Here is a 22,440-nt window from a genome sequence, read left to right as displayed (position 1 = left end):
GAATCAACAAAACATTTCCATGTCACTTAATTGCAAAAACTTGACAACAGTATTTTTGGTCGAGTTTTTGTAAAATGCAGAGAATTTTAGATTCTGTAAAAGGAACCAGAGGGTTTTTAAATCCTAGAATCTTTTTTCTTTATTCAATCTTTAATACTTCCATCTCAAAAATATTTTCCTAGCATTCATAACTGTAAAACAACTCATATTTGAATAAATAAAACTTACCACTTGGAGAATGTCTTCATCTTTTGGCATAACACTAAGTTCCAATGTTGTATCACTGAAATTGAATATATATACTATTTTAGGGGAGGCAGAAATGTATTAAAGAGATTTAAAGGAAAAACAGTTAACTTCGATGCATTTTTAAATTGTTTAAAGGTTTATTTTTGGTATTCTTATATCTTTAGTTTTAAAACCAAATCATTAGAATGAAAACAAGTCACCTTTGTATACACAAGTTAACTATGTAGGACCCCTGCCATGTTTGTGCTATTCATAATCAGTAAAGTCTTCTTTATAACATGTTTCTAATTTAGAAATATAAAGTATGTTGCTTATATTAAATAGTCCTAGGACAAAACTCTTAATATCAGGATATAATTTATTGTTTTATTCAAGTCACAAAACAAATTATAGATTGTTGTCATATATTCTGTCCATCAAGTTAAAAATTCATTAACATCAAAGAACCCTCAAATATATATATACGTATATATATATATACGTATATATATACATATATATATAAAGAGAGAGAGAGAGGCAGAGAGACAGACAGAGACAGTCTCACTCTGTCACCCAGGCTGCAGTGCAGTGGTGCAATCTCGGCTCACTACAACCTTTGCCTACTGGGTTCAAGCAATTCTCATGCCTCAGCTTCCTGAGGAGTGGGACTAAAGGCATGTACCACGACACCCAATGAATTTTTGTATTTTTTTTTTTAAGACAGAGTTTCACTCTTGTTGCCTAGGCTGGACTGCAATGGCATGATCTCGGCTCACCTCAAACTGCCTCCTGGATTCAAGCGATTTTCCTGCCTCAGCCTCCCAAGTAGCTGGAATTAGAGGCATACGCCAACACGCCTGGCTAATTTTTTATTTTTAGAGATGGGGTTTCTCCATGTTGTCAGGCTGGTCTGGAACTCCCGACCTTAGATGATCTGCACATCTCAGCCTCCCAAAGTGCTGGGATTACAGGTGTGAGCCACCACGCCTGGCCAAATTTTTGTATTTTTAGTAGAGATGGGGGCTCACCACATAGGCCAGGCTGGTTTCAAACTCCTGACCTCAAGTGATCTGCCCACCTCAGCCTCCCAAAGTGCTGGGATTACAGGCATGAGCCACTGCACCCTGCCAAGTAATATTAAACATCTTAATTTTGCAATATTCCCCCTTGGCCTCAGAAGCGAAGGAAATCGCTTTACCATCACAATTACTGAGATGACTCACTTTTAATAACTATATAACATTTCAACTATTTGCTTTCTTCTCTATGATTTACTTTTAGTGTCTTTACAGGCAGAGTTCAAAATCTTATTTTATTTTGGTTCTATAAATTTCCTGTTAAGTAACTTCTCTAGGTTTAGAAAGTTCAAAGGGGTAAACAAAACTGAATCCCGTGATCTGGAGTTACATATAGACAGGGCAAAGGCAGTGCTACTATCTCCACCAAGTGCTTCAACAGCTAATCTAACAGTATCAGATAGATTCCCCCCCAATGCAATCAAGAGATTAAGAAACAATCAAACAACAACAACAAAAACCAGAATACTCTACTGGTGTTTCTTTTTGACAGATTTGAATCATTATGTTTAGCTTCATAGCTCAGTTTATGATAAACCCACGAGAGCCACAGGTTCAAATAAATTTAACTAGTAAAATATGTAGGTATTTTTATTTCAATATTTAGAGTTGGTAGAAAATACATACTAACACTGAGATAAACTCTTCTACAAGGACACGTTTGTTTTCTTGTTGTTTTTGTTTTGAGACAGGGTCTTGCTCTGTCACCCAGGCTAGAGTGTAGTGGCTCTATCAAGGCTCATTTGATTGACCTCCTGGGCTCAGGTGATCCTCCCATCTCAGCCTGCTAAGTAGCAGGGACAACAGGCACACACCACCACACCCAGCTAATTTTTTGCAGAGACAGGGTTTCACCATGTTGCCCAGGCTGGTATCAAACTCCTGGGCTAAAGTGATCTGCCCACCTCAGCTTTCCAAAGTGCTGGGATTACAGGCATAAGCCACTGCACCCAGCCTGCAAGGACATATGTTTACATTAATACACTGCAGAATCTCAAGGGCTTTGTGCTGCATTACCTATCTACTACCAGCTGCAGATAGAAGAAACACAATTTTTTTTAATGGAAATAAGATCATGAATACATATTTATCTATTCAAATTGATTTTAGTGGTTGAAGTGTTATTACTCTGAAAGATGAACTGTACCAGTAATAGAAGAACGTAGATTTTGAAGAAAACAATGATTAAGTTGGTTTTTAAAGCAGAGATATTAACAAATACAATAAAAATCTTTTAAGTTATGGGCTGACAAAACATATCGTGTATTTAAAACACATTGTTGTGTTTATCATGATCTAAATTATTTTGAGCAAAAAAAATTTGGTAGATCTGTTATCCCTTGGAGAAGCTTTACATTCATTATCAACATAAGAGGCAATATTCAAGAGTTGTTTTCTGTTAGAATCCCATTAAATATTAAAACATTAAAGAAAACACTCTGAGATCAATTAATCACGATCATGTCATTTAATTGTAAGAAATGACAATGTATTAGCGCATTACTGTAAATAATTTAGATTACAGAATGAGCTGATCTAGATATGGTTAGAAGAGCTTGATAAAAAAAACTTCAGAAAATGAAGAACTGCAATTGAATTACAAACAGGTGAGTTTAGCCAACAGAAACCATTAGATCATCCCAAAGTTCCTGTATTTGAATCTAAGAACCTCTTACAACAGAGTGATGACCTGATTGGGCTCAGATCCATGGCCTAGCCTTGACAGAAATTCAATATAGTAATAACCTCTTTGGTTTCTAACTTCTTTATTTGTAATTTGGAAAAGTTTTCCAGTTACGTGGGTGAAAGAGAGTAGGACTAAATGATTTTTGAGGTCTCATGGATAGTCACTCTATAAATAAATAAATTTATTTCTCACTTCAAATAAAAGTGAGAAACTCAGTAAATCTAAAATGTGTGCCTCTCAGCCTCTAAATGACTTTAATCATAAATCCGATACATCTGCCAAACCAAAGCCACCAACTAAGCTCTTCTCAGATAGCTGGTCCTTGGCAACTCTCAAATGCATTATATCTACGGGAAAGTTCCACATCTCCTTGTCAGCACAATTTCTTACAAGAATAGAATACTGTATTATATCTATGTGTTTTGTTGATTTTTAAAACCCATCTCTGGCCAAAATTAACACTGTAAGACTCTTACCTGTTCTGAATTAAAGCAATTACTTGGGAATAGGTTTTGCCAATAACACTTTCTCCATTGACTTTTATAATTCGGTCACCTTCAAAGAGGAGTAAAAAAAACACATGAGAAGTCCTGCAGAAAGTCACTTTTGAACACTTTTGAAATATTTATTGAATAATGTCCTTATTTTTAATGTGGTATATATTAAAATAATAAAATAGAGAATTGTGACATAATTATTAGTATATTTATTATAACATATGAATATCCTAGCTTATTATTTTAAAGTACCTTTTATGAAAGTAAATACAATTTAATATATCCAGCTTTTTGTGAAACTAGCCATGTTCTAAGTAAGAGTTCCAGTCATTACTGAATTTAGAAATTTCAAAAGGTATAGTCACCAGAGCTATACTACTTATGGCACATCAGCTGTTTCCTGAGTTGCAGAACTAATTATTCTTCCACTTACCCTGTCATTTCTTTCTCTTTTTTTTTTTTTTGAGAAGGAGTCTCACTCTTGTTGCCCAGGCTGGAGTGCAGTGGCACAATTTCAGCTTACTGCAACCTCTGCCCCTCTGCTTCAAGCAATTCTCCTGCCTCAGTCTCCCAAGTAGCTGGGATTACAGGCACCCACTACCATGACTGGATAATTTTTGTATTTTTAGTAGAGACGGGGTTTCACCATGTTGGCCAGGCTGGTCTCGAACTCCTGACCTCAAGTGATCCACCAGCTTCGGCCTCCCAAAGTGCTGAGATTACAGGTGTGTACTACCACGCCCGGGCCCACCCTGTCATTTCTAATAGAGAACATTATTCAACAGGCTTAAAATAGTGATTGTCTTTATTTCCCCAGTATCCTCTAACTTTAGTCCAGCTGATTCCTTGTAGTCTCCCAAATCTATTTGGTTTATTGATTAGTCTGTACTATAAAACTTAAAAATGGGTAGATGCATGCTTTTGACTAAGGAAAAGGACATTGGATTACTCAGAAAAACTCAGAGTAGAAAGGAAAAGACAGAGACAAAGAACGATGGAAAGGACAGAGGAAAGAAGAAAATAGGGAACAATGTACTTTTTGTATGCTTATCACAGTATATGTCCACTTCAGCTCCTCAATCATGTGAGGCTTAAAAGATGACAGATGATACATTCTTTGTAAAGAAATTCCATATGCACACTAATATACATATTATACATATTAATGATACTTAAATTAGGCTTAAAGTATAATAAAAAAATAGCTAAGGTGGTAATACATTAACAGTACATCCCTATAAATCTTAGCAATGATGTCTACTACTTTCTAATATTTGTAGATGAAAATATAGCATTTTATTTAAAAGGCAGTGAAAGATAGTTTTCCAGTTATTTGCATTTTAAATTAATGTTTAAAAAACAAAAGAAAAAAGTATTTTAGAGTGTTTTATTAAAATCAAAAATCATAAAACATTTCAGAACAAACAGCTACTATATCCAGGCAATTAGACCACATATACTGACACCTTCAGATGAAGCCAGGCTTACTGCAGATGTAAGCCACATTTTGTGCAGCAAATTAATTAACTGAATTCTGGCAGATCAGGCATTTCTAGAACTTGGAAATCCAAGAAGATTATTTCACTTATATCAAATAAATACCTTCAACATTTTGCTACTTTGTAATCCTTTGTCAAAATTCAATGCATGCAAAATATGTTCCTTAAAAGAGCCTCCAAGAGTCTATTATCTGTGTGGTAATTAAAAGCGCTCACAGTGTATCAATTTATATTGTTATTTCTGTTCAAACCCAACCATATAGGCATCAAGAAACATAATTAGGTCTCAAAATTAGTAACAACAGATGTGAAGGAAAGGAAGAAGCACATAGAAAGATAGAAAAGGAAAAAATATCGCACACAAAATATGGAATAAAGTGAAAAAGAAATTAAAAGGTATTGTTTAAAGAAGAATATTAGCACCTGTACATAATCCAGCTTCAAAAGCAGGTCCTCCTTCTTTAACTTGTTTAACAAATATGGTATCCATTGGTTCCAAGCGGTTTCTTTGTTTTCCTGTTACAGAGAAGAAGCCCAAAGCATAATTTTACTTCGCAATACTTCACTAAAATACCAAAATATAAAATATCATTTGAGACAATTAAGCAAAGATTTTTAATGAAGTATTAAATACATACCCTGAATTTGGATGCTAAAATTGTAATGTAGGGGTTTTCATTAATTCATTTATTTTGCTTCCTCCAAAACATAATGACAACCATAACACTGTAATGGTTTCCATTTACTGGCTACATTCCATATGTCAACTGCCACACTAAATGCCGTACATATCTCAGAGCTAATTTCCATAGCAAGTAAGTACTGCTACTACCATTCATAAAAGAGGAAACTGAGGCTGAGAGAGATTAAATAAAGTCTCCAAGGTCACACAGCTAACAAGTGTCAAAGCTGATTATACAGGTGGTACTCATACTGCTATTTTTTTCTGAGATGAAGTCTCACTCTGTCACCCAGGCTGGAGTGCAACGGTGCAATCTCAACTCACTGCAACCTCTGCCTCCTGGGTTCAAGCAATTCTCCTGCCTCAGCCTCCTGAGTAGCTGGGACTACAGGCGCACACCACCACGCCCACTAATTTTTGTATGTTTTTAGTAGAGAAGGGTTTCACTATATTGGCCAGGCTGGTCTCGAAGTCCTGACCTAATGATCCACCCACCTCAGCCTCCCAGAGTGCTGGGATTACAGGTATGAACCACTGCGCCCGGCCTCTACTGCTTTTTAATACTGCATTGTGCTAAGCATTAGAATGTAACAATGAATAAGACATATTCTTTTCCCTTCAGGGACTCTGGTAGGAGGAGAAAGACATACAGACAAATGACAGTATAGTATAAAAAACAATCAGAGACAAATACAACATACAGTCATGGCAATGAGGAGAGCATGATCAATCCTGTAAGTCAGAATTTCACAAGCTGTTTTCCATGGATCATTGGCATTAACATCTAAGGTGCTTGCTAAAAATGGATAACGGAGTCTGACCAGAAATCTGCTTTGTCAACAACTTTCCCAGGTGATCCTAATACACATTAAATTTTGAGAACAACTAGCCGTATCAGTGAAATAGAAGTCAACGACAGATTGACAGATGAGAGGACATTTAAGCTAAGTGATAAATAGCATGATAAGTATTGTTAGGGAAGAAGGAAGTACACGGTAGTTCTCAAAGTGTGGTCCCCAGACCAGCAGCATCAGTATCACCTGGGAATATGTCAGAAATGCAAATTTGTGGACCCCACCCTAGATCTCCTGAATGAGAAACTCTGAGGTGATTGTGATGCACACTGAAGTTTGAGAATCACTGAAGTAGAAGACACAGTCCTGACCCTTAAAGAAGAATGTAACTGAGAAAAAAGTCATATACATGTGTTGAGTAACAAGATACTACTTGTTAAACAGCAATACTGGGCAGAAAATGATTGAGTGTCAAATATAAAGAATTCATAATCACTGCCATATAAAACTGAATTGTTACCAGAGTATGCACCAAGATGGCTCAAAAGAAGTTACTTAATAAAGGAACATCTATGAGTAGCTCCCCTTAAATACTTAGCTATTTATTCTGAAAGAAGACCTCTGAAGCAATGAATGACTAGATATCAAAGGCAATGGGGCAAAGTAAAAATTGCTTGTTTTAGAAGCTAGTAGACATGGATTCAAATCCCTTCCTTTGCCACTTGAAATTTTCTATGTGTGCTAGGCTTTATTTTTCTTCATAAAACTTACAACTCACTACCAAAAATTACATTTTTATTTTCTTACATGTTTGTTGTGTCTCTCTCACTAACATAAAGAGCAGGAATTTTTGTCATGTTCATTAATACCACAACACAGAGCAGGCATTCAACAAATAATTATTCAATGAGTTAATATATTTCTTGTTTAGTTTAAACTTACACAAGCCCTCAAGATGGGCATTATGATCCTAAAATTGCTATTTGACTGAAGAGGAAAAAGAGACTCAGTAACTTGCTAAAAGGCAGCATAGGGATTTGAACCCAAGTCTGAATTCATGTGTGACAATTCCATGCCACCTCACAAGTAACTGAAAGTGATTCATTTCTCAGGCTTTACTGTATTCAAATAGACAGTCCACTTACAATTAATTTAAAAGGAAAAATACTTTCTTATCAATTCAGATCACTTAAAATGCAAATGCTGAATTCCAATGAAGTTGGCGATCGGGTTAGGTCAGTCTAATATTTACAACAGTTGGCATTAAAGAAAAACATGTATCTTCTTGGCTAGAGATCTAAAGGCTTAGTAAGTTTTGTTGCATCAAGTCACTGCTTTCATGGAAAGATTTATGTAATAAAAGAGAAGAGACATTTTTCCTATTAATGTCTTCTACTCCACTGTGTCTCAAAGGTGATTATATCATATTTAAAAAAAACAAAATGTAAATGACTATTAATGAATTCTACAAAATAATAAAAAGTTGGCTGGGTAGCAATGTGGTGACTTCTGAAAATTCTGATAGAAAATTTCACTTACACAGAATAGAGGTGGTCCAAAATAATGTGGTGTTAATTCTATAAAAGAAATACTAATTTTGAAATGACTGCCATTGTAAAGTCAGACATACTTTGCCACTGACAAGTATTTCAATACACTATGCCTGAAAACATATGAAGATGGAACATTAAAATAGAGTCCAATCCTATAGCAAGCACTGTTACATCTGCTGAGAGTTGCACTTTTAATTCTTGCTCCCTTTCCTTTCTGAACTTTCTCCAAAAATCCGACTTGCTACCTAGGTACCATCCAATTCCTCCTAGACAGAGAAAAACATTTCCCATAAGTATCCCTTAAATATAAGGAGATTTCACTAAGAAGCACATTTTTCTTCAGTTTCTAAACACCTTGGCTCTATGTCTTCAGTTAAACACTTGACTCATAAATTTTTAAGAGCATCTTCTTTTTCAGATATGTACTCCACAATTCTGCCAGAACTGGAAATCAAAAGTATCACATTTAAAATGTGTGTCATTATTCACAAGCCCTCTTAGGTCTTTATTTTCTGTTAAGTAAATTTCTAGATATGCAGAACTAAAAGCCTGATCCCAAGTTGTGTTAATTCTCCAGGAAAAATGACTCCTTACTTTCCTGTATGATTACTTAGCAGACCCAGATGGCTTCCTTGGCAATTCTTAGTAAAAGTTGCTTTCAGTTCCACATCTGCATTTTATAACTTCTCAATTTTTTGAGAATACATGGGACATGTTCAAAGAACTGTTAAATACCTTATTCAAATATCATTTCCTTAACTTTATCAAAAGAAAAGTGTGGGTTTTTGGCACATATATAGTTAAATCTTCCTATATTTGCAGAAAAAAAGGTAAAAAGACAATTATATTACATGGATGAGAATGGCTCAAGTAACCACGTTCAGAAAAAATCCCATTTTATATTAGTTAATATATAATTATTACTGACTTAAGAAGACATACAAAGCACATATAAATTTACCTGAACTTGAATATTACACTTGAAATCAGAAAGAATGCACATACGTCTACAATGAAGTAAATACGATCAGCTGGGGGAAAAATAACTCGAGTAAAAAAATTAATTATATATAGATAGTAGCTGCCATCTAAATACTGAATGTCCAGGTGGATATGATTCTTATTCTCTGTATTCATTATAATGCAACAGTTAAGACCTTTGGCCCAATAACCATATTACGTGGTTTTAAATCCCAGCTCTACCACTCATTTTCCAAGTGGGGTCATCAGATTTTACAATATTTGATATATATTTAAACTAAAAAATAGTAGTGGTCTATCTGAAATTCAAGTTTAATTGAGCATTCTGTATTTCATATGATAACCCTATATCCAAGTGATTTTAGACAAAGGATTTCTATGTGCCCCCAGTTTACTGATCTGAAAAAATTGGAATGATAATAATTATTCCTACCTGGAAAGGTTGTTGTGAGGATTAAAAAAGACAATCCAGGCCGGGCGCTGTGGCTCACGCTTGTAATCCCAGCACTTTGGGAGGCTGACACGGGTGGATCACGAGGTCAAGAGATCGAGACCATCCTGGTCAACATGGTGAAACCCCGTCTCTACTAAAAATACAAAAAATTAGCTGGGCACGGTGGCACGTGCCTGTAATCCCAGCTACTCAGGAGGCTGAGGCAGGAGAATTGCCTGAACCCAGGAGGCGGAGGTTGCGGTGAGCCGAGATCGCGCCATTGCACTCCAGCCTGGGTAACAAGAGCGAAACTCCATCTCAAAAAAAAAAAAAAAAAAAAAGACAATCCAGTAAAGCACTTAATAAATACCTGCATGTGCTAGATATTATATAAGTATTACTTATTATTATGATAGTCCTGATTATAAACTTTTCAAGTTTACAAACAGATCAGAGATGATCTTGGGTACACAGAGCCCGTCACATCGCAAGTGAGCAATAAACACTGGCTGAAAGGATACCCATAAAACTCAACTGTCAGCTGGACGTAGTGGCTCACACCTGTTATCCCAGCACTTTGGGAGACTGAGATGGGTGGATCACCTGAGGTCAGGAGTTCGAGACCTGCCTGTCCAGCATGGAGGAACCCATCTCTACTAAAAATACAAAATTATGCAGGCATGGTGGCACATGCTGGTAATCCCAGCTACTCGAGAGGCTGAGTCAGGAGAATTGCTTGAACCCAGTAAGCAGAGGTTGCAGTGAGCCGAGATTGCGCCATGATACCCCTGCCTGGGCAACAAGAACAAAACTACATCTCAAAACAAACAAACAAACAAACAAACACCTCAACTGTCATAGGGAAGTCAAGGAATACTGCCAGGGAGCGGGTGGGGTGGAAAACTTGAAAGAAAAGAAAGTAAAAAGGTAATAAGAGATTATAGTAAAAAAATTTCCAATAACTCTGACACAAACTATACACCTGTCTTCAAAGAGATTGTGTCTAAAACCAAAGTGCTACATCTATAGGCCTGGGGGCTTTGTCAGTCAAAAAGGATGAGTTAAATCTCTAGTGACCTTCTGTGGAAAATGCTAAAATCATTTGCAGCATCTAAATTATTCAAAATTTAAAAATATTAAGCATACAAAAAAAAGACTAAAGGAAATAATTACTTTTAAGAAGCAACAAAATTTGAACTATGCCAATTACAAAAAGAACTCTTTAATGAAGATCATAGAAAAATAGATCATAATAGGTGAAAATAATCCTACAGTTCTGAGGACAAGAGAAACATATTTCTTAACAGACTGGAAACATATGTACTTTATACAAAGAAAACCTACCCCACATTGTAATCAAGAGCAAAGCAATAGAAAATAATGGCTATCGTCTATGGCCATACCCCCTTAAACATGCCCAATCTTGTCTAATGTCAGAAGTTTAGCAGGACTGGGGCTGGTTAATACTTGGATGGGAGACTGCCTGGGAATACCATGTGCTATAGGCTTTAAAAATAATATAAAAGAAAGAAAGAAAATAATGGTTATCACCGAGATTGAGCTTTTGTTTTGTTTCTTCTCTCTCCGAATTCTCAAACTTGCTACTGGAAAATTTTTTTAATTGAACCACATCTCTGCTTTTATGGCACTTATTTCAAAAAACAGTATTTTTTTCCATTGGTTTCTTTGTTGCCAAAGAAAAATCTCTATCCCTATGCAACAAAAGGCCATTGACATGAGACTGTGCTCCAATCTGAAAGTCAGATAAGCCTTGGAAGAAGTGTATCCTCCACAAAGGTGGAAAGCTGAAGAGGTATGTCACATAATAGAATATGAAGGCATCAAGCATCAGTTATTTAAGGGAAATGAACAGCATATTGAAATTAGTATCTATTTTTCAGATAAAAAATAATTGAAACTCCAATCTACATTGAAATCCATAGCAAAGTTATGTCTGAGGGATAAAAAGGGATCTTCATTTCTCTTTGATGGAGAACAGACTGCCACAGAAAAAACACCATGTAGAAGAATTTATTGAGGAACTGTGGAGCTATTAAGAAAAAAAAAAAATAAGGAGTAATATACACCAAATTTAGGCTAGTAATTACCTCTAGGGGAAGGGAAGAGGAAAGGAGTGGCACAAAAGGGCCTTATTATATTTGCAGTCATTTATGTCACTTGCCAAAGATGGGTGGCAAGCATTTGAAAGTAACATTTTTTTCCTATATTTTGTATGCCTAAAATATTTCATAACTATTATTTCTTATTTTGACAACAGGCTTCTAACTTTTATTTTGGGGACATGGTTTACTGGTATCATATACTTTTTCTAAGAGTCTAACAGAGACACAAATGTCCAACATTAAAAATCCATATGTATCATATGATAAACACATCCTATATAAGTCATTAAGCAGAATCCAATTTAAGAAGACTGCTATGGCAGATTATTAGTCCTTTTTTAGTTAGTGTTTTTTGTGTTTTTTTTTGGTAAGCAGAGAATCACTAAGAAAGATGTGCCAACTTATTAAATCGAGGTGTTCCCCAAGTTCTCACTCAAAATGCTCTCACTTGCAGAGTGATAGCTAGCACTTTAAAATTATATCTCCAAGTCTCCAATCTGCAGATCCAGCAATTACTATGAGCTCCCAAGCCCAAATTCCAATAATCTCTGGATACTGTCAGTAGAATGTCACCTGTCAGGTCTCAATCACATTATATGTATTATTAATAAAAACATACTATCTTTCTACACTTCCTGATCTTCAAGTAATAATAGAAAAAAATGAAATAAGAAAATCTGTTTAATATAAAAAAGCAAACCATGTTCTAACTGAATCATGCTAACCTTTCTTTCAACCCACACCCCTCTAGTTTTTAAAAGATTTTACTGTAGAAATGTCCAGCATACACAAAAGTAGAGAGGTCAATAAAGCCCCATGAATGCAGCTTAAATAATTATTAAAAATCTGTCAATCTTGTTTCATCGAAACCTACCCACTTTAAAACATTTTAATGGAAATCCCAGATAATCATATCAATTCATTCATAGATACTTTAAATACATCCATATACACCACTAACAGATAAGAACTTTACATTTTCTTCAAGGAAAGACAACAAACTCCTTCAATAGTTCTTCACAGCGTGTACCATTCTGCACAATGTTATTTCTAGCGTAAGCTGACAAACCCACTCTATTTTCATCTTCCTTATACCTACTTAACATTAATACAAAGCAGTATATCATGACAGAAATGATAGCCCCAAAGGCTATGAAATAAATTTAGAAAAGTTTCAGATGTAAAAATCACAATATAATCCTAAATTAAGTTTCTTAACAAGTAGCCCATTCCCAATGCAAATGCTCTACCCATATATTCAAGTTCAATGAGTTCATATATGCACAAGAACATATAGTACATGAAAATCTCCAGCACACAGAACAGTGCCCGGCATATAGTAGATGTTCAATAAATGTTTGCTAATTAAAATTAGAGCCCTGGAAAATGTCAATAATAAAAATTCCCAAAACCAACTTGAAGAGTTGTTTCAGGAACAAAGCAATTATGCTACAACTAATCTGTACTATTTCCCTCAAATCGTTCAAGGAAAATGCTGCCACTCAATAGCAGTTTAAGTACAATACCACTAGGTGTCAGACGTGAATCAAAATTTTCTGGCATTATGAACTATTCAGGCAAGAAAGACTGGATAGGTGTTATTAATTCAACAAATATTTACCGGGCTCTCACAAATGTGCCAGGCGTTGATTATCCTACAATGAACAAAGAATCCTGGTATATGCCTTCCGAAGTATTTGAAGTTCACGTAGCATTGGGTTTTTTGCCCTAACATGTCACGCAGTTCACAAACAATATTATCACATCTAGATTCATAGCCCTATTATTCCTGTTATGCTAGAATTTAATTTGTCTGCAAACTCAGAAAAATTTGTTATGGTGCTCTAACCAACTATCTTTCTATCTGACTTTATCACCTCTCAATCCTTTAACTAATTAACCTCGCTTGACTTTATCAAGACCTTCCATTCCCTTTAGCCTTCTCCATTCTTGTAAATTATCAGTCTCCCTCCAGAAATTACTTTCATGCTTGCTCCAGCAACACATGTACTAAAATTGGAACAAAAACTTCTTTCTTTCCTATTAAGATTACCCATGGATCAGTATTTCAACAAAATTCAAAAGCACCCTCAACTTCCTTTCCCCTTAACCTTTCAAAGCATTTGGTTTGCCAATCTCTAACTATGGAGAATTCCAAAATACACCTGCTCTATTCTTGTTCTTGGCCTGCTACTACAGCTGAATAAAACTGCATAACAACCACTGATTTACAATTTCCAAGTTCAGTTCAGTTCTTGACAGTGCTCAGAAAAGTCTCTTGCTTGCATTTTAATTCCTGCTCCCTCAAGGTTGCTGTTTCAAACTTCTAGTAACCTTCTTTTTTATTTTTTTTTTACAGAGACAAGGTCTTGCTATGTTGACCAGGCTGATCCCAAACTGACTTCCAGGGATCCTCCTGCCTCGGCCTCCCACTCAAAGTGCTGGGATAAAAGGCATGAGTCATCACACGCGGCCACAATACCCTCTTTAACTTGCTGTTCCATGCTGATTTCCTCACACTAGTTGGATAACCTTGCCTCCCAGTTCACTCAACTGCTGTATCCTCAACTTTTTTTTCTTTGCCTGTCCTCATTTCCTTGGTCCTATTTCAAGTAGGGATTTAGTCATCAGCCTCCTTCAGGACCTTGCCCCCCTAATTATCCCTTCTCACATGTAAAACTTCATGTGGGACAATACCTAGTCTTCTCTCCAAATCTCATGGATATACAAAAGATTCCCAAACTTAAAACAACAAAAGTTCTCTCCACCCTTCCACATAGCTTCATCTCTATCCCTTTGTTTTTCACACTTCTTACAAACGTAGTCTATACTCACCTTCAGTTGCCTCTAATTCAGGGTTTCTTAGAAATTAACAAATACCTCCTGCGGGGCAAACTCACCAACTACCCTACCCTGACCTTGTCACACTTCGATGCTCTAATGTTTATGTTCCAACCCACTCCTATTTGTCTTCCTCCTCCCTTCCGTAAACTGCACTGAAACTGTTCTCAGTAACTTTACCAATCTGCCATTTGTCAGGTCCAGTCCAACTGTATTCCTTTAGTCCAAATCCTCATGAATTCTCTATGACAAAGGACAAGTTTTCCACTCCCTGCCCCACTTAAAATTATCACCTCCTAATAAGCAAATTACCAACTATTCCTGGTTGTCCTCAGACCTTTCCACTATTTATTCTCAGATTTCCTGATTCTTCTTTCTCTGACCATTTCTTAGAGTCCCATCTTCATTCTACATGTCTTTATGCTCTCTGTGTATGGTTTCATTTATGCTTAAGACTTAATTATAACATATAAAATGATGACTGTCAAATCTATTTTCAACCCCTTACCTCTTACTTAAGAACTCCAGACACAAGTTTTCAACCAGATAGTGAACTCTCTACAGGCATCAGAAATACAACTTATCCCAAACTAAACTCATTTCTCCAGAGGAAGGAGAGATATTTCACTTGGATATCCTTCAATACTTCATTTAATGACACCTCCATCTAACCAGTCACTCAAGCCAGAAAAGCTAAGCATAATGCTCCAAACGCATCTTTAACTGGAGACATACACTCCCATCCTCAAATCCTTCCACCAAATCTGGGCAAATGTAACTTCTAAATACCTCTGAAATCTGTTCTAGAATGCCGTTTTTCCTTCCTCCTGATAAAATGCTATTCATCTGTCAACAACCCAATGGATACCCCACCTGAGATCCCCTTGCCTGGTGGTTAAAACTCTCACTTCAAGAAGTTCTGGCCAGGTGCAGAGGCTCACACCTGTAATCCCAGCACTTTGGGAGGCTGAGGTGGGTGGATCACTTGTGGTCAGGAGATCAAGACCAGTCTGGCCAACATGGTGAAACTTGATCTCTACTTAAAAAACATAAAAATTAGCAGGGTGTGGTGGTGCATGCCTGTAGTCCCAGCTACTCAGGAGGCTCAGGCAGGATAATCACTTGAACCCAGGAGGCAGAAGCTCCAGTGAGTCAAGACTGTGCTGCTATGCTCCAAACTGAGTGACAGAACGAGGGGCTCCGTCTCAGGGGGAAAAAAAAAAAAAGGTAGTTCCTAGTCTGGCGGAAGGTATAAGTATAAAATAATTACATAAAGGCATATGCAGTTGTTGCAGGATCATGGCACAAGGAATCAGAGTCTGTGTTCTATACATATATATTCATTAGATGTATATATGCCAGGAACTGTTCTGGGCTTTAAGAAACAAAGTAAGAGAATAAAGTCTCTGCTCTACATTCCAAATGAGGGAGAAAAATGCTCAAGAAGAAATATGAGAAATGGTGGTAAGTGCCATGGAGAACAATAAGCAGAGTGAGAAAGAAAGGAAGAGGAAAAGGGAGGGCTGTTTTTCTGAAGTAGTCAGGGATGTCCTCTCTAAAAGGTGACATGTGCACAGTTATCCGAAAGAAGTGAGGTTAGAGGCCACACTGCTTCCCAGCAATTAGTTTAGTGGGTGGCTCACAGGACAGACTCAACAGATGTTTGCTAAGGGAATAAACAGAAATTATATTTCTTGATTTAATGTATTTGACATTTACATGTAAATATTTCTGTTCTGTTTTCATAGCAAACATGAAAAATTATATGTTAAACATCAAAAACAGGGACTATAAATATTATAATTAAGTCTTTACTAAATTATGGATCATGTACTTTCAATGTAGGCTAACTAGCTGGAGAGCAATCAGGAAGGAAAATGGAACTACCCAACTAGGGGATGTCTATGATTAAGGTCTTAAGTTATGGAGCAGCTTTAAAAAAGACAGCTCAACCTCTATAAAATCAACTTGGCCCGGTGTGGTGGCTCACACCTGTAATCCTAGCACTTTGGAGGCAGAGCCAGGAGCCCAGGAGTTCAAAGCCACCCTACGCAACATGGCAAAACCCTGTCTCTACAAAAATTATAAAAATTAGTCAAGCATGGTGGTGCATGCCTGTGGTCCCAGCTATTCCAGAGGCTGAGGTGGAGATTGCAGTGAGCTGAGATTGAGCCACTGTATTCCAGCCTGGGAGACGGAATGAGAGCCTATATTTACAGAAAAAAAAAAAATGGCTTAGCATGGTAGCTCAGTCCTGTAATCCTAGCACTTTGGGAGGCCAAGGTGGGCGAATCTCTTGAGCTCAGGAGTTCAAGACCAGCCTAAGCAACATAGTGAGAAATCATCTCTAAAAAAATTTTTTTAATAATAAAAAGAAACCATTATACAATGACTTGATCATTATACAATGTATACATGCATTAAAATATCACACTGTATCTCATAAATATGTATACTTGTCAATTATAAATTTAAAAATTTAGGAAAAAAAAGCTCAAAATCACCTAATTACAGAGTTACCTCTAGAACAACATTTCTATAAAGAAGTTCTTTCCAGAGGAGAAATTAATATTCTGGAGAGCATTAATACTTTGTCATGTACTTTTCTTCTTGTTTTTACCTGTATAGCCCTATCTGTTCAGCATCTCCAATTAGTTCTCTGAAATCCTAAATTTCACTTTATTTTTAAAACTTCATTTATTTTCTTGGCTGCCAAATTAACTTTCAAACTCTTAAAATCTATTCCTAGAAATGGAATTTCTGACAATGCTTCTTTAATCCAATTGAATTCCTTGCACTTTAGATCACTATAAGCAAGGTTTCCAGGGACTTCAAATAAAAGGGTTTTTTGTTTTTTTTTTAAAATCTTTCATCTAACTTGACCCCCTTATTTTACCAGTTTATTTTATAAAGAGGAAGTCCAAGTGGTTACATAAATCCAAGATTACCATTTTTTTTTGTTATTACTGTTCTAGCTTACACACATAGCAGCTATGGGAAACTGATTTCTAAATCAAGAGTGTCACTGGCACTTTGTGTTAGAGGTTGATGGGAAAAGACCAAAGAAAAGTAGGAGGGCAGTCGGAAATATGCTTTTCTTCTTCAACAGCAGAGGTTAGATCTAACATACTAAATTTTGCAGCTTTGGGAGTAGTCATTTTAGAAGCTTGTGCCAAATCAAGATGGTGGTCATCAGAAAGACCCCAGTGCACCTCCCTTAATTCAACACATTTACTCAGCAAACATCTGAGCTCCTACTATATGTACTAGGTACTTACTAGGCATTAAAACCTCAGCAATGAAAGACAATTTCTATCCTTAATTATCTTTACTCTGAAAGTAATACATAAAAAATATTCTTTTCCATAAAAATACTTAAAAGTCTAAGTATATAAGGAAAGTTTATTTTGCATATTCTTTCTTTTTTCCTTCAGACAGAGTCTCACTCTGTCCACCAGACTGGAGTGCAGTGGAACAATCTTGGCTCACTGCAACCTCCGCCTCTTGGTTTCAAGGGGTTTTCCTGCTTCAGCCTCCCAAGTAGCTGGGACTACAGGCATGCGCCACCACGCCCAGCTAATTTTTGTATTTTTAGTAGAGGCGGGGTTTCACCATGTTGGCTATGCTAGCCTCAACTCCTGACCTCAGGTGATCCACACACCTCGACCTCCCAAAGTGCTGGGATCAAGGGCCTGAGCCACCACACCCAGCCTGCATATTCTAATATTCAGTCTTTGCCTGTCGTTTCTCTATTTGCCTTCATTAGGTTCGTGCTGCTGCCACCACCTCCCTAGAACAGGTATGTCAGGAGGAAGAAATTTCCTACTTGTTTACCACATAGCATGAACAATCACTCAGATTGTCTCCAAAATATGAGTAGGAATTTTCCAGTAGAGAATTAGGGAAAATGTCTATCTATAGCTTTTAAAAATTGTGAAACATCAATCTACTTCATCTTGTACAAAATATCCTTTCAAACATTTGAAAGCGCTTATCACTTCCTCCTCAAGCAAGTCTCTTTCAAGCAAAGTCAATCTTTTTTAAAAAATACATATCATAGGTCAGCCAGGTGCAGTGGCTCACACCTGTAATCCCAGCACTTTGGGAGGCCAAAGTGGTGCATCACCTGAGGTCAGGAATTAGAGATCAGCTTGGCCAACATGGTGAAACCCTGTCTCTACTAAAAGTACAAAAATTAGCTGTGCGTGGTGGCAGGCACCTGTAATCCCAGCTACTCAGGAGGCTGAGGCAGGAGAATTGTTTGAACCCAGGAGGCAGAGGCTGTAGTGAGCTGAAATTGAGTCATTGCACTGCATCCTCCTGGGCAACAAGAGCGAAACTCTGTCTCATTTAAAAAAAAAAAAAAAAAAGTCAAAAATTATATATATTTATATTCTTGCCATCACAGCCCTTTATATCTGAGGTTCCCAAGTGTTTTAACCATGTCCTAGTTAGTCAAAAGACAACCCTGGAGATCCCCTTTCCTGTATTTTCCCACCTATCCACTAGAGAAGAACAAAATAAATATTTTGAAGTTACCTTGTTACTAGCAACATACAGAATCACTTATTATTACTTTTGTGTGTATTTATGCATATGTGTATGTGTGTATACATGTATATAAGTGAGTTTATACATTTTACATTGGGAAATATTACCCATAATAGCAAACTACAAATAACTTGGTAATTATAACTACATCTTAATAGGACAAATACATGGGCAGCAAATTATCTAATGACTTATCAGTGTACTAGCTAACTGGGCTAATATAAAGAGATGGGTAATTTATATCTGAACCATAGTATATATACATGTACAGCCTAGCTGCTAGAAAATTACATCCCAAAATACTAATGATACCAGTGAAACAATATATGCCCAGGCCACTGAACATGAGCATCCATTTTAAGAACTTTTCTACCCAGCAATCAGAAAAAAAAGCCCAAGCCTAGTTACAAATCTGTCAGGGATTCTCCCACACTTAAGAGGAAGAGTAACTACAAATAATGCCCCACCAACCCAGAGGCTACCTTGGGGGCTGAGCAAAGTAGGAGAAAAAAAAAAGAAGGAAGAGAAAAGACAGTTCTAAGAAGTGGCTACAGTCTAAACTGACATGGACATGGATTTGTAGGCTAACTCAGGTAACAGTCTGTTCCTAGAAAAGCAAACACCAATCAACTTGGAGAAGAGATTTTTCATCTTAGAGCTCAAAGAATCCCCAAGTAATAATTTTTGAAGGTCAAGAAACACAAAATAGTTAAAAAATTCATGGAAAACAATATTCTAAGCTAAAGCTACCTGAGAAAACAAGAAAAACAGACTCACAAAGACTCCTGATAAAAGAATGACCAGACACTGATTATAAAAGAATTCTGCTTACCATGTCTGAAGAAATAAAAAGATAAACCTAAAAGCAGTACAGGTGAAAAACTGTAAGAAATGATCAAACATATTTGCTGCAGTACCCTAAAAAACTTCTAAGAACCAAACTTTAAAACTTAACTAAAAAGAAATTTACTGAAGATATATTGGAAGAAATTATCTAGAATGCAGACCAGAAAGACAAAAGAAGAAAAATAAAAACTAGAGAATTTAGTAGCTACGGGAGATGGAGTAAGAATGAAATATTATCTTCAATATTATTGAGTAATTGCATACTCAGCAAAAATATCTTTCAAAAATGAGGGCAAAACACAGATATTTCAGGGGGAAAAGGAAAGAGAAGTGCATCGCAAACATATAAGTAACATGTTGGAGCCAGGTACAGTGGCTCATACCTATAATCCTAACTACTCAGGAGACTGAGGCTCTGGGTAGTGCCTAAGGACAGCCTGAGGCCAGGAGTTCAAGATCAGCATGGGCAACATAGTAAGACCCCATCTCTTAAAAAATAAAAATAAAAAAAGCAACATGTAGGTAGGAAGACGATAATGGAGTTAACATGTTCTAAGGTCTGTATATTGCATAAGAGTAGAACCAAATTTTAAGTAGCATTAGACTTTGGTGAGCTTGCATATTATTTCTAGAATAACCACTAAAAGAAGCATAATAATGTCATTTAATCTTTCAAGTAGAAAGTATAGAAGAGAAAATATTTTTTAATCTCAGAAAAGAGAAAAATATGTCTGAACCAACAGAAAGTTCAAAATAAAAGTAAAGATTAAACAATAAATACATAATTAATTACATTAAATACACAGGTGAAAATTTCTAAATCTACCTATGGTGAACTAGCTGGTTACAGAATTAACTCTTCCACCCATGAACAACAACCAGAAAAGCTAGACGATGTAGAATCATATTTGTGTGAAGGTACCAGAAAGCAACCAAGGCAGAGATGGCTTAATGGGACAAGCTTCCCAATAGAAGTCCAGAGAGGTGAGTCCAGTGCTTTGCATAACTGAGGCGTTTCCTGTTCCCGAGTAATAGGAAAGACAGACTGAGCAGCTGCACAGAGCTTCCATCAATCTCAAAAGGCTGGGGAGATTTAAAAAAAAAAATTGAAACTTCAAGGCCAGCCAAGGAAAAGAGCTCTAGGAAACACCATGTTTTCACTTGGGGGTCCCCAAAAGAATACAGCCTGTGAGCAGGGGTGAAAAGAAAAAGCCCAACCATGTCAAGCATGGAAGTGTGCTGTTCCGATTTCCTTCAGAAGAACCTGCCGCAGGGAAGACTGTGACTGACAGCCCCAGCTGCCACCCTTTAGATCCATCACCATGTCCACACAGAGGCCACATTTCCCCATTCTGGCCCAAAGCAGGATTCTTCTAAAAGACAAGTGTTTGCCTGGGGGCTCTTCACTGGCCTGGCAGAGGCTTTCTTAGATCTGTGCTGCAGTATGGGGCCCTTCCTACTAATTCCTTCCTTTTCTCTTTTCTTTCACAGGGGTCAGACCTGTCTCATGGTCTGAAGCTTTCCCCTGTCCTCTCTTGCTCTCATCTTTATCCTTTACAGGCATTGCCCCCAATAAGTCTCTGCATATCTCATCCTGTCTTAGTATCTGCTTCCATCTTGATGTCTGCTACTCAACACCAATTATCAAAAAAACCAAGGCCCACCTTTAGGGGAAGGCAATCCTTGAGCAGAGATGCAAAAATTCTAAATAAAACAGAAAACAAAATCTGGTGATATATAAAAAGCATCACATACTGTCAACAAGCTTGGTTTAGTCCAGTAATGCAGGGATGGTTTCACATTTGAAAACTGTACCAACATGATCTACCACATAAAGAGATTAAGGAAGAAAAATCAAAGGATTATGCCAAAAGATGCAGACCAATTCAACACTCATTCGTGAGAGAGACACACCACTTTCATAGATCAAAAGATTCAGTATTTCAAATATTCCAATATTATAAAGAATATAAAACCAAACAAAATTCCAGCAGAATTTTTTCTTGTGGGTATAGAAACTGAAAATTTGATTCTAAAACTTAGATGATACTGCAAATGGAGAAAAATAGTCAAGCCAATCTTGAAAAGCAAAACTGGAAGACTTATTCTACCCAATAACAGTAACACTTATTATAAAGCCACATTAGTTAGGATAGTGTTGTCTTTGTGTAAAGAAAGTGATCAATGGAATAGAACAAAGGTTGGCAAACTTTTTCTTTAAAGAGCCAGACAGTAAATATTTTAGGCTTTGTAGGACACATAAAATCTCTGTCGCATATTCTTCTTTTTTTAACAGCCCTATAAAAAAATAGATCTATTCTTAGCTTGGAGGCTGTACAAAAATGAGCCATGGGCCAATCCCTGGAATAGAAGCAAGTCTAGAAACACACATATATACTTTATGATCAAGGTGGTATTACAGAGCTATAAAGAAAGTATGGACTTTAGACAAAACAGTGTGGGTCAAATAAATATCCATATAGGAAAAAAATTCATCTTGAGCCCATACCAGATGCAAAAATAATCAATTTTAGGTGAATTTTAGGAATTTTAGGCTTGTGAATAATGCATCTTGAAGATAACACAGAAGGATATGACCATGGAGTCGTAAAAATAATTCTTAAATAGAACTCATAAAGTATTAAC

General features: G+C 36.6%; 1 protein-coding gene across 11 annotated transcripts in view; it reads right to left on the bottom strand.

Moving 5' to 3' along the window:
* Window positions 1-22,440, bottom strand: part of ARHGAP21 (Rho GTPase activating protein 21) — a 127,933-nt gene that overhangs the window by 39,132 nt on the left and 66,361 nt on the right. For all 11 annotated transcript variants that reach the window (XR_010339548.1, XR_010339547.1, XM_021665426.2 and 8 more), the window contains 3 exons: window positions 5,414-5,506; window positions 3,471-3,549; window positions 229-283 (listed from right to left, as the gene is read on the bottom strand). Coding sequence is in view for 9 of the 11 variants with exons in the window: in XM_021665426.2 (XP_021521101.1) it covers window positions 229-283; window positions 3,471-3,549; window positions 5,414-5,506 (227 nt within the window). In the remaining 2 variants the exon portion in view is untranslated. The remainder of the gene's footprint in view (window positions 1-228; window positions 284-3,470; window positions 3,550-5,413; window positions 5,507-22,440) is intronic.

The sequence above is a fragment of the Aotus nancymaae genome, unplaced genomic scaffold, assembly GCF_030222135.1.
Source record: "Aotus nancymaae isolate 86718 unplaced genomic scaffold, 86718_ANA_hifiasm-v0.15.2.pri h1tg000077l, whole genome shotgun sequence".
Taxonomy (NCBI): Eukaryota; Metazoa; Chordata; class Mammalia; order Primates; family Aotidae; genus Aotus; species Aotus nancymaae.
This window is presented reverse-complemented; position numbering and strand designations above follow the sequence as displayed.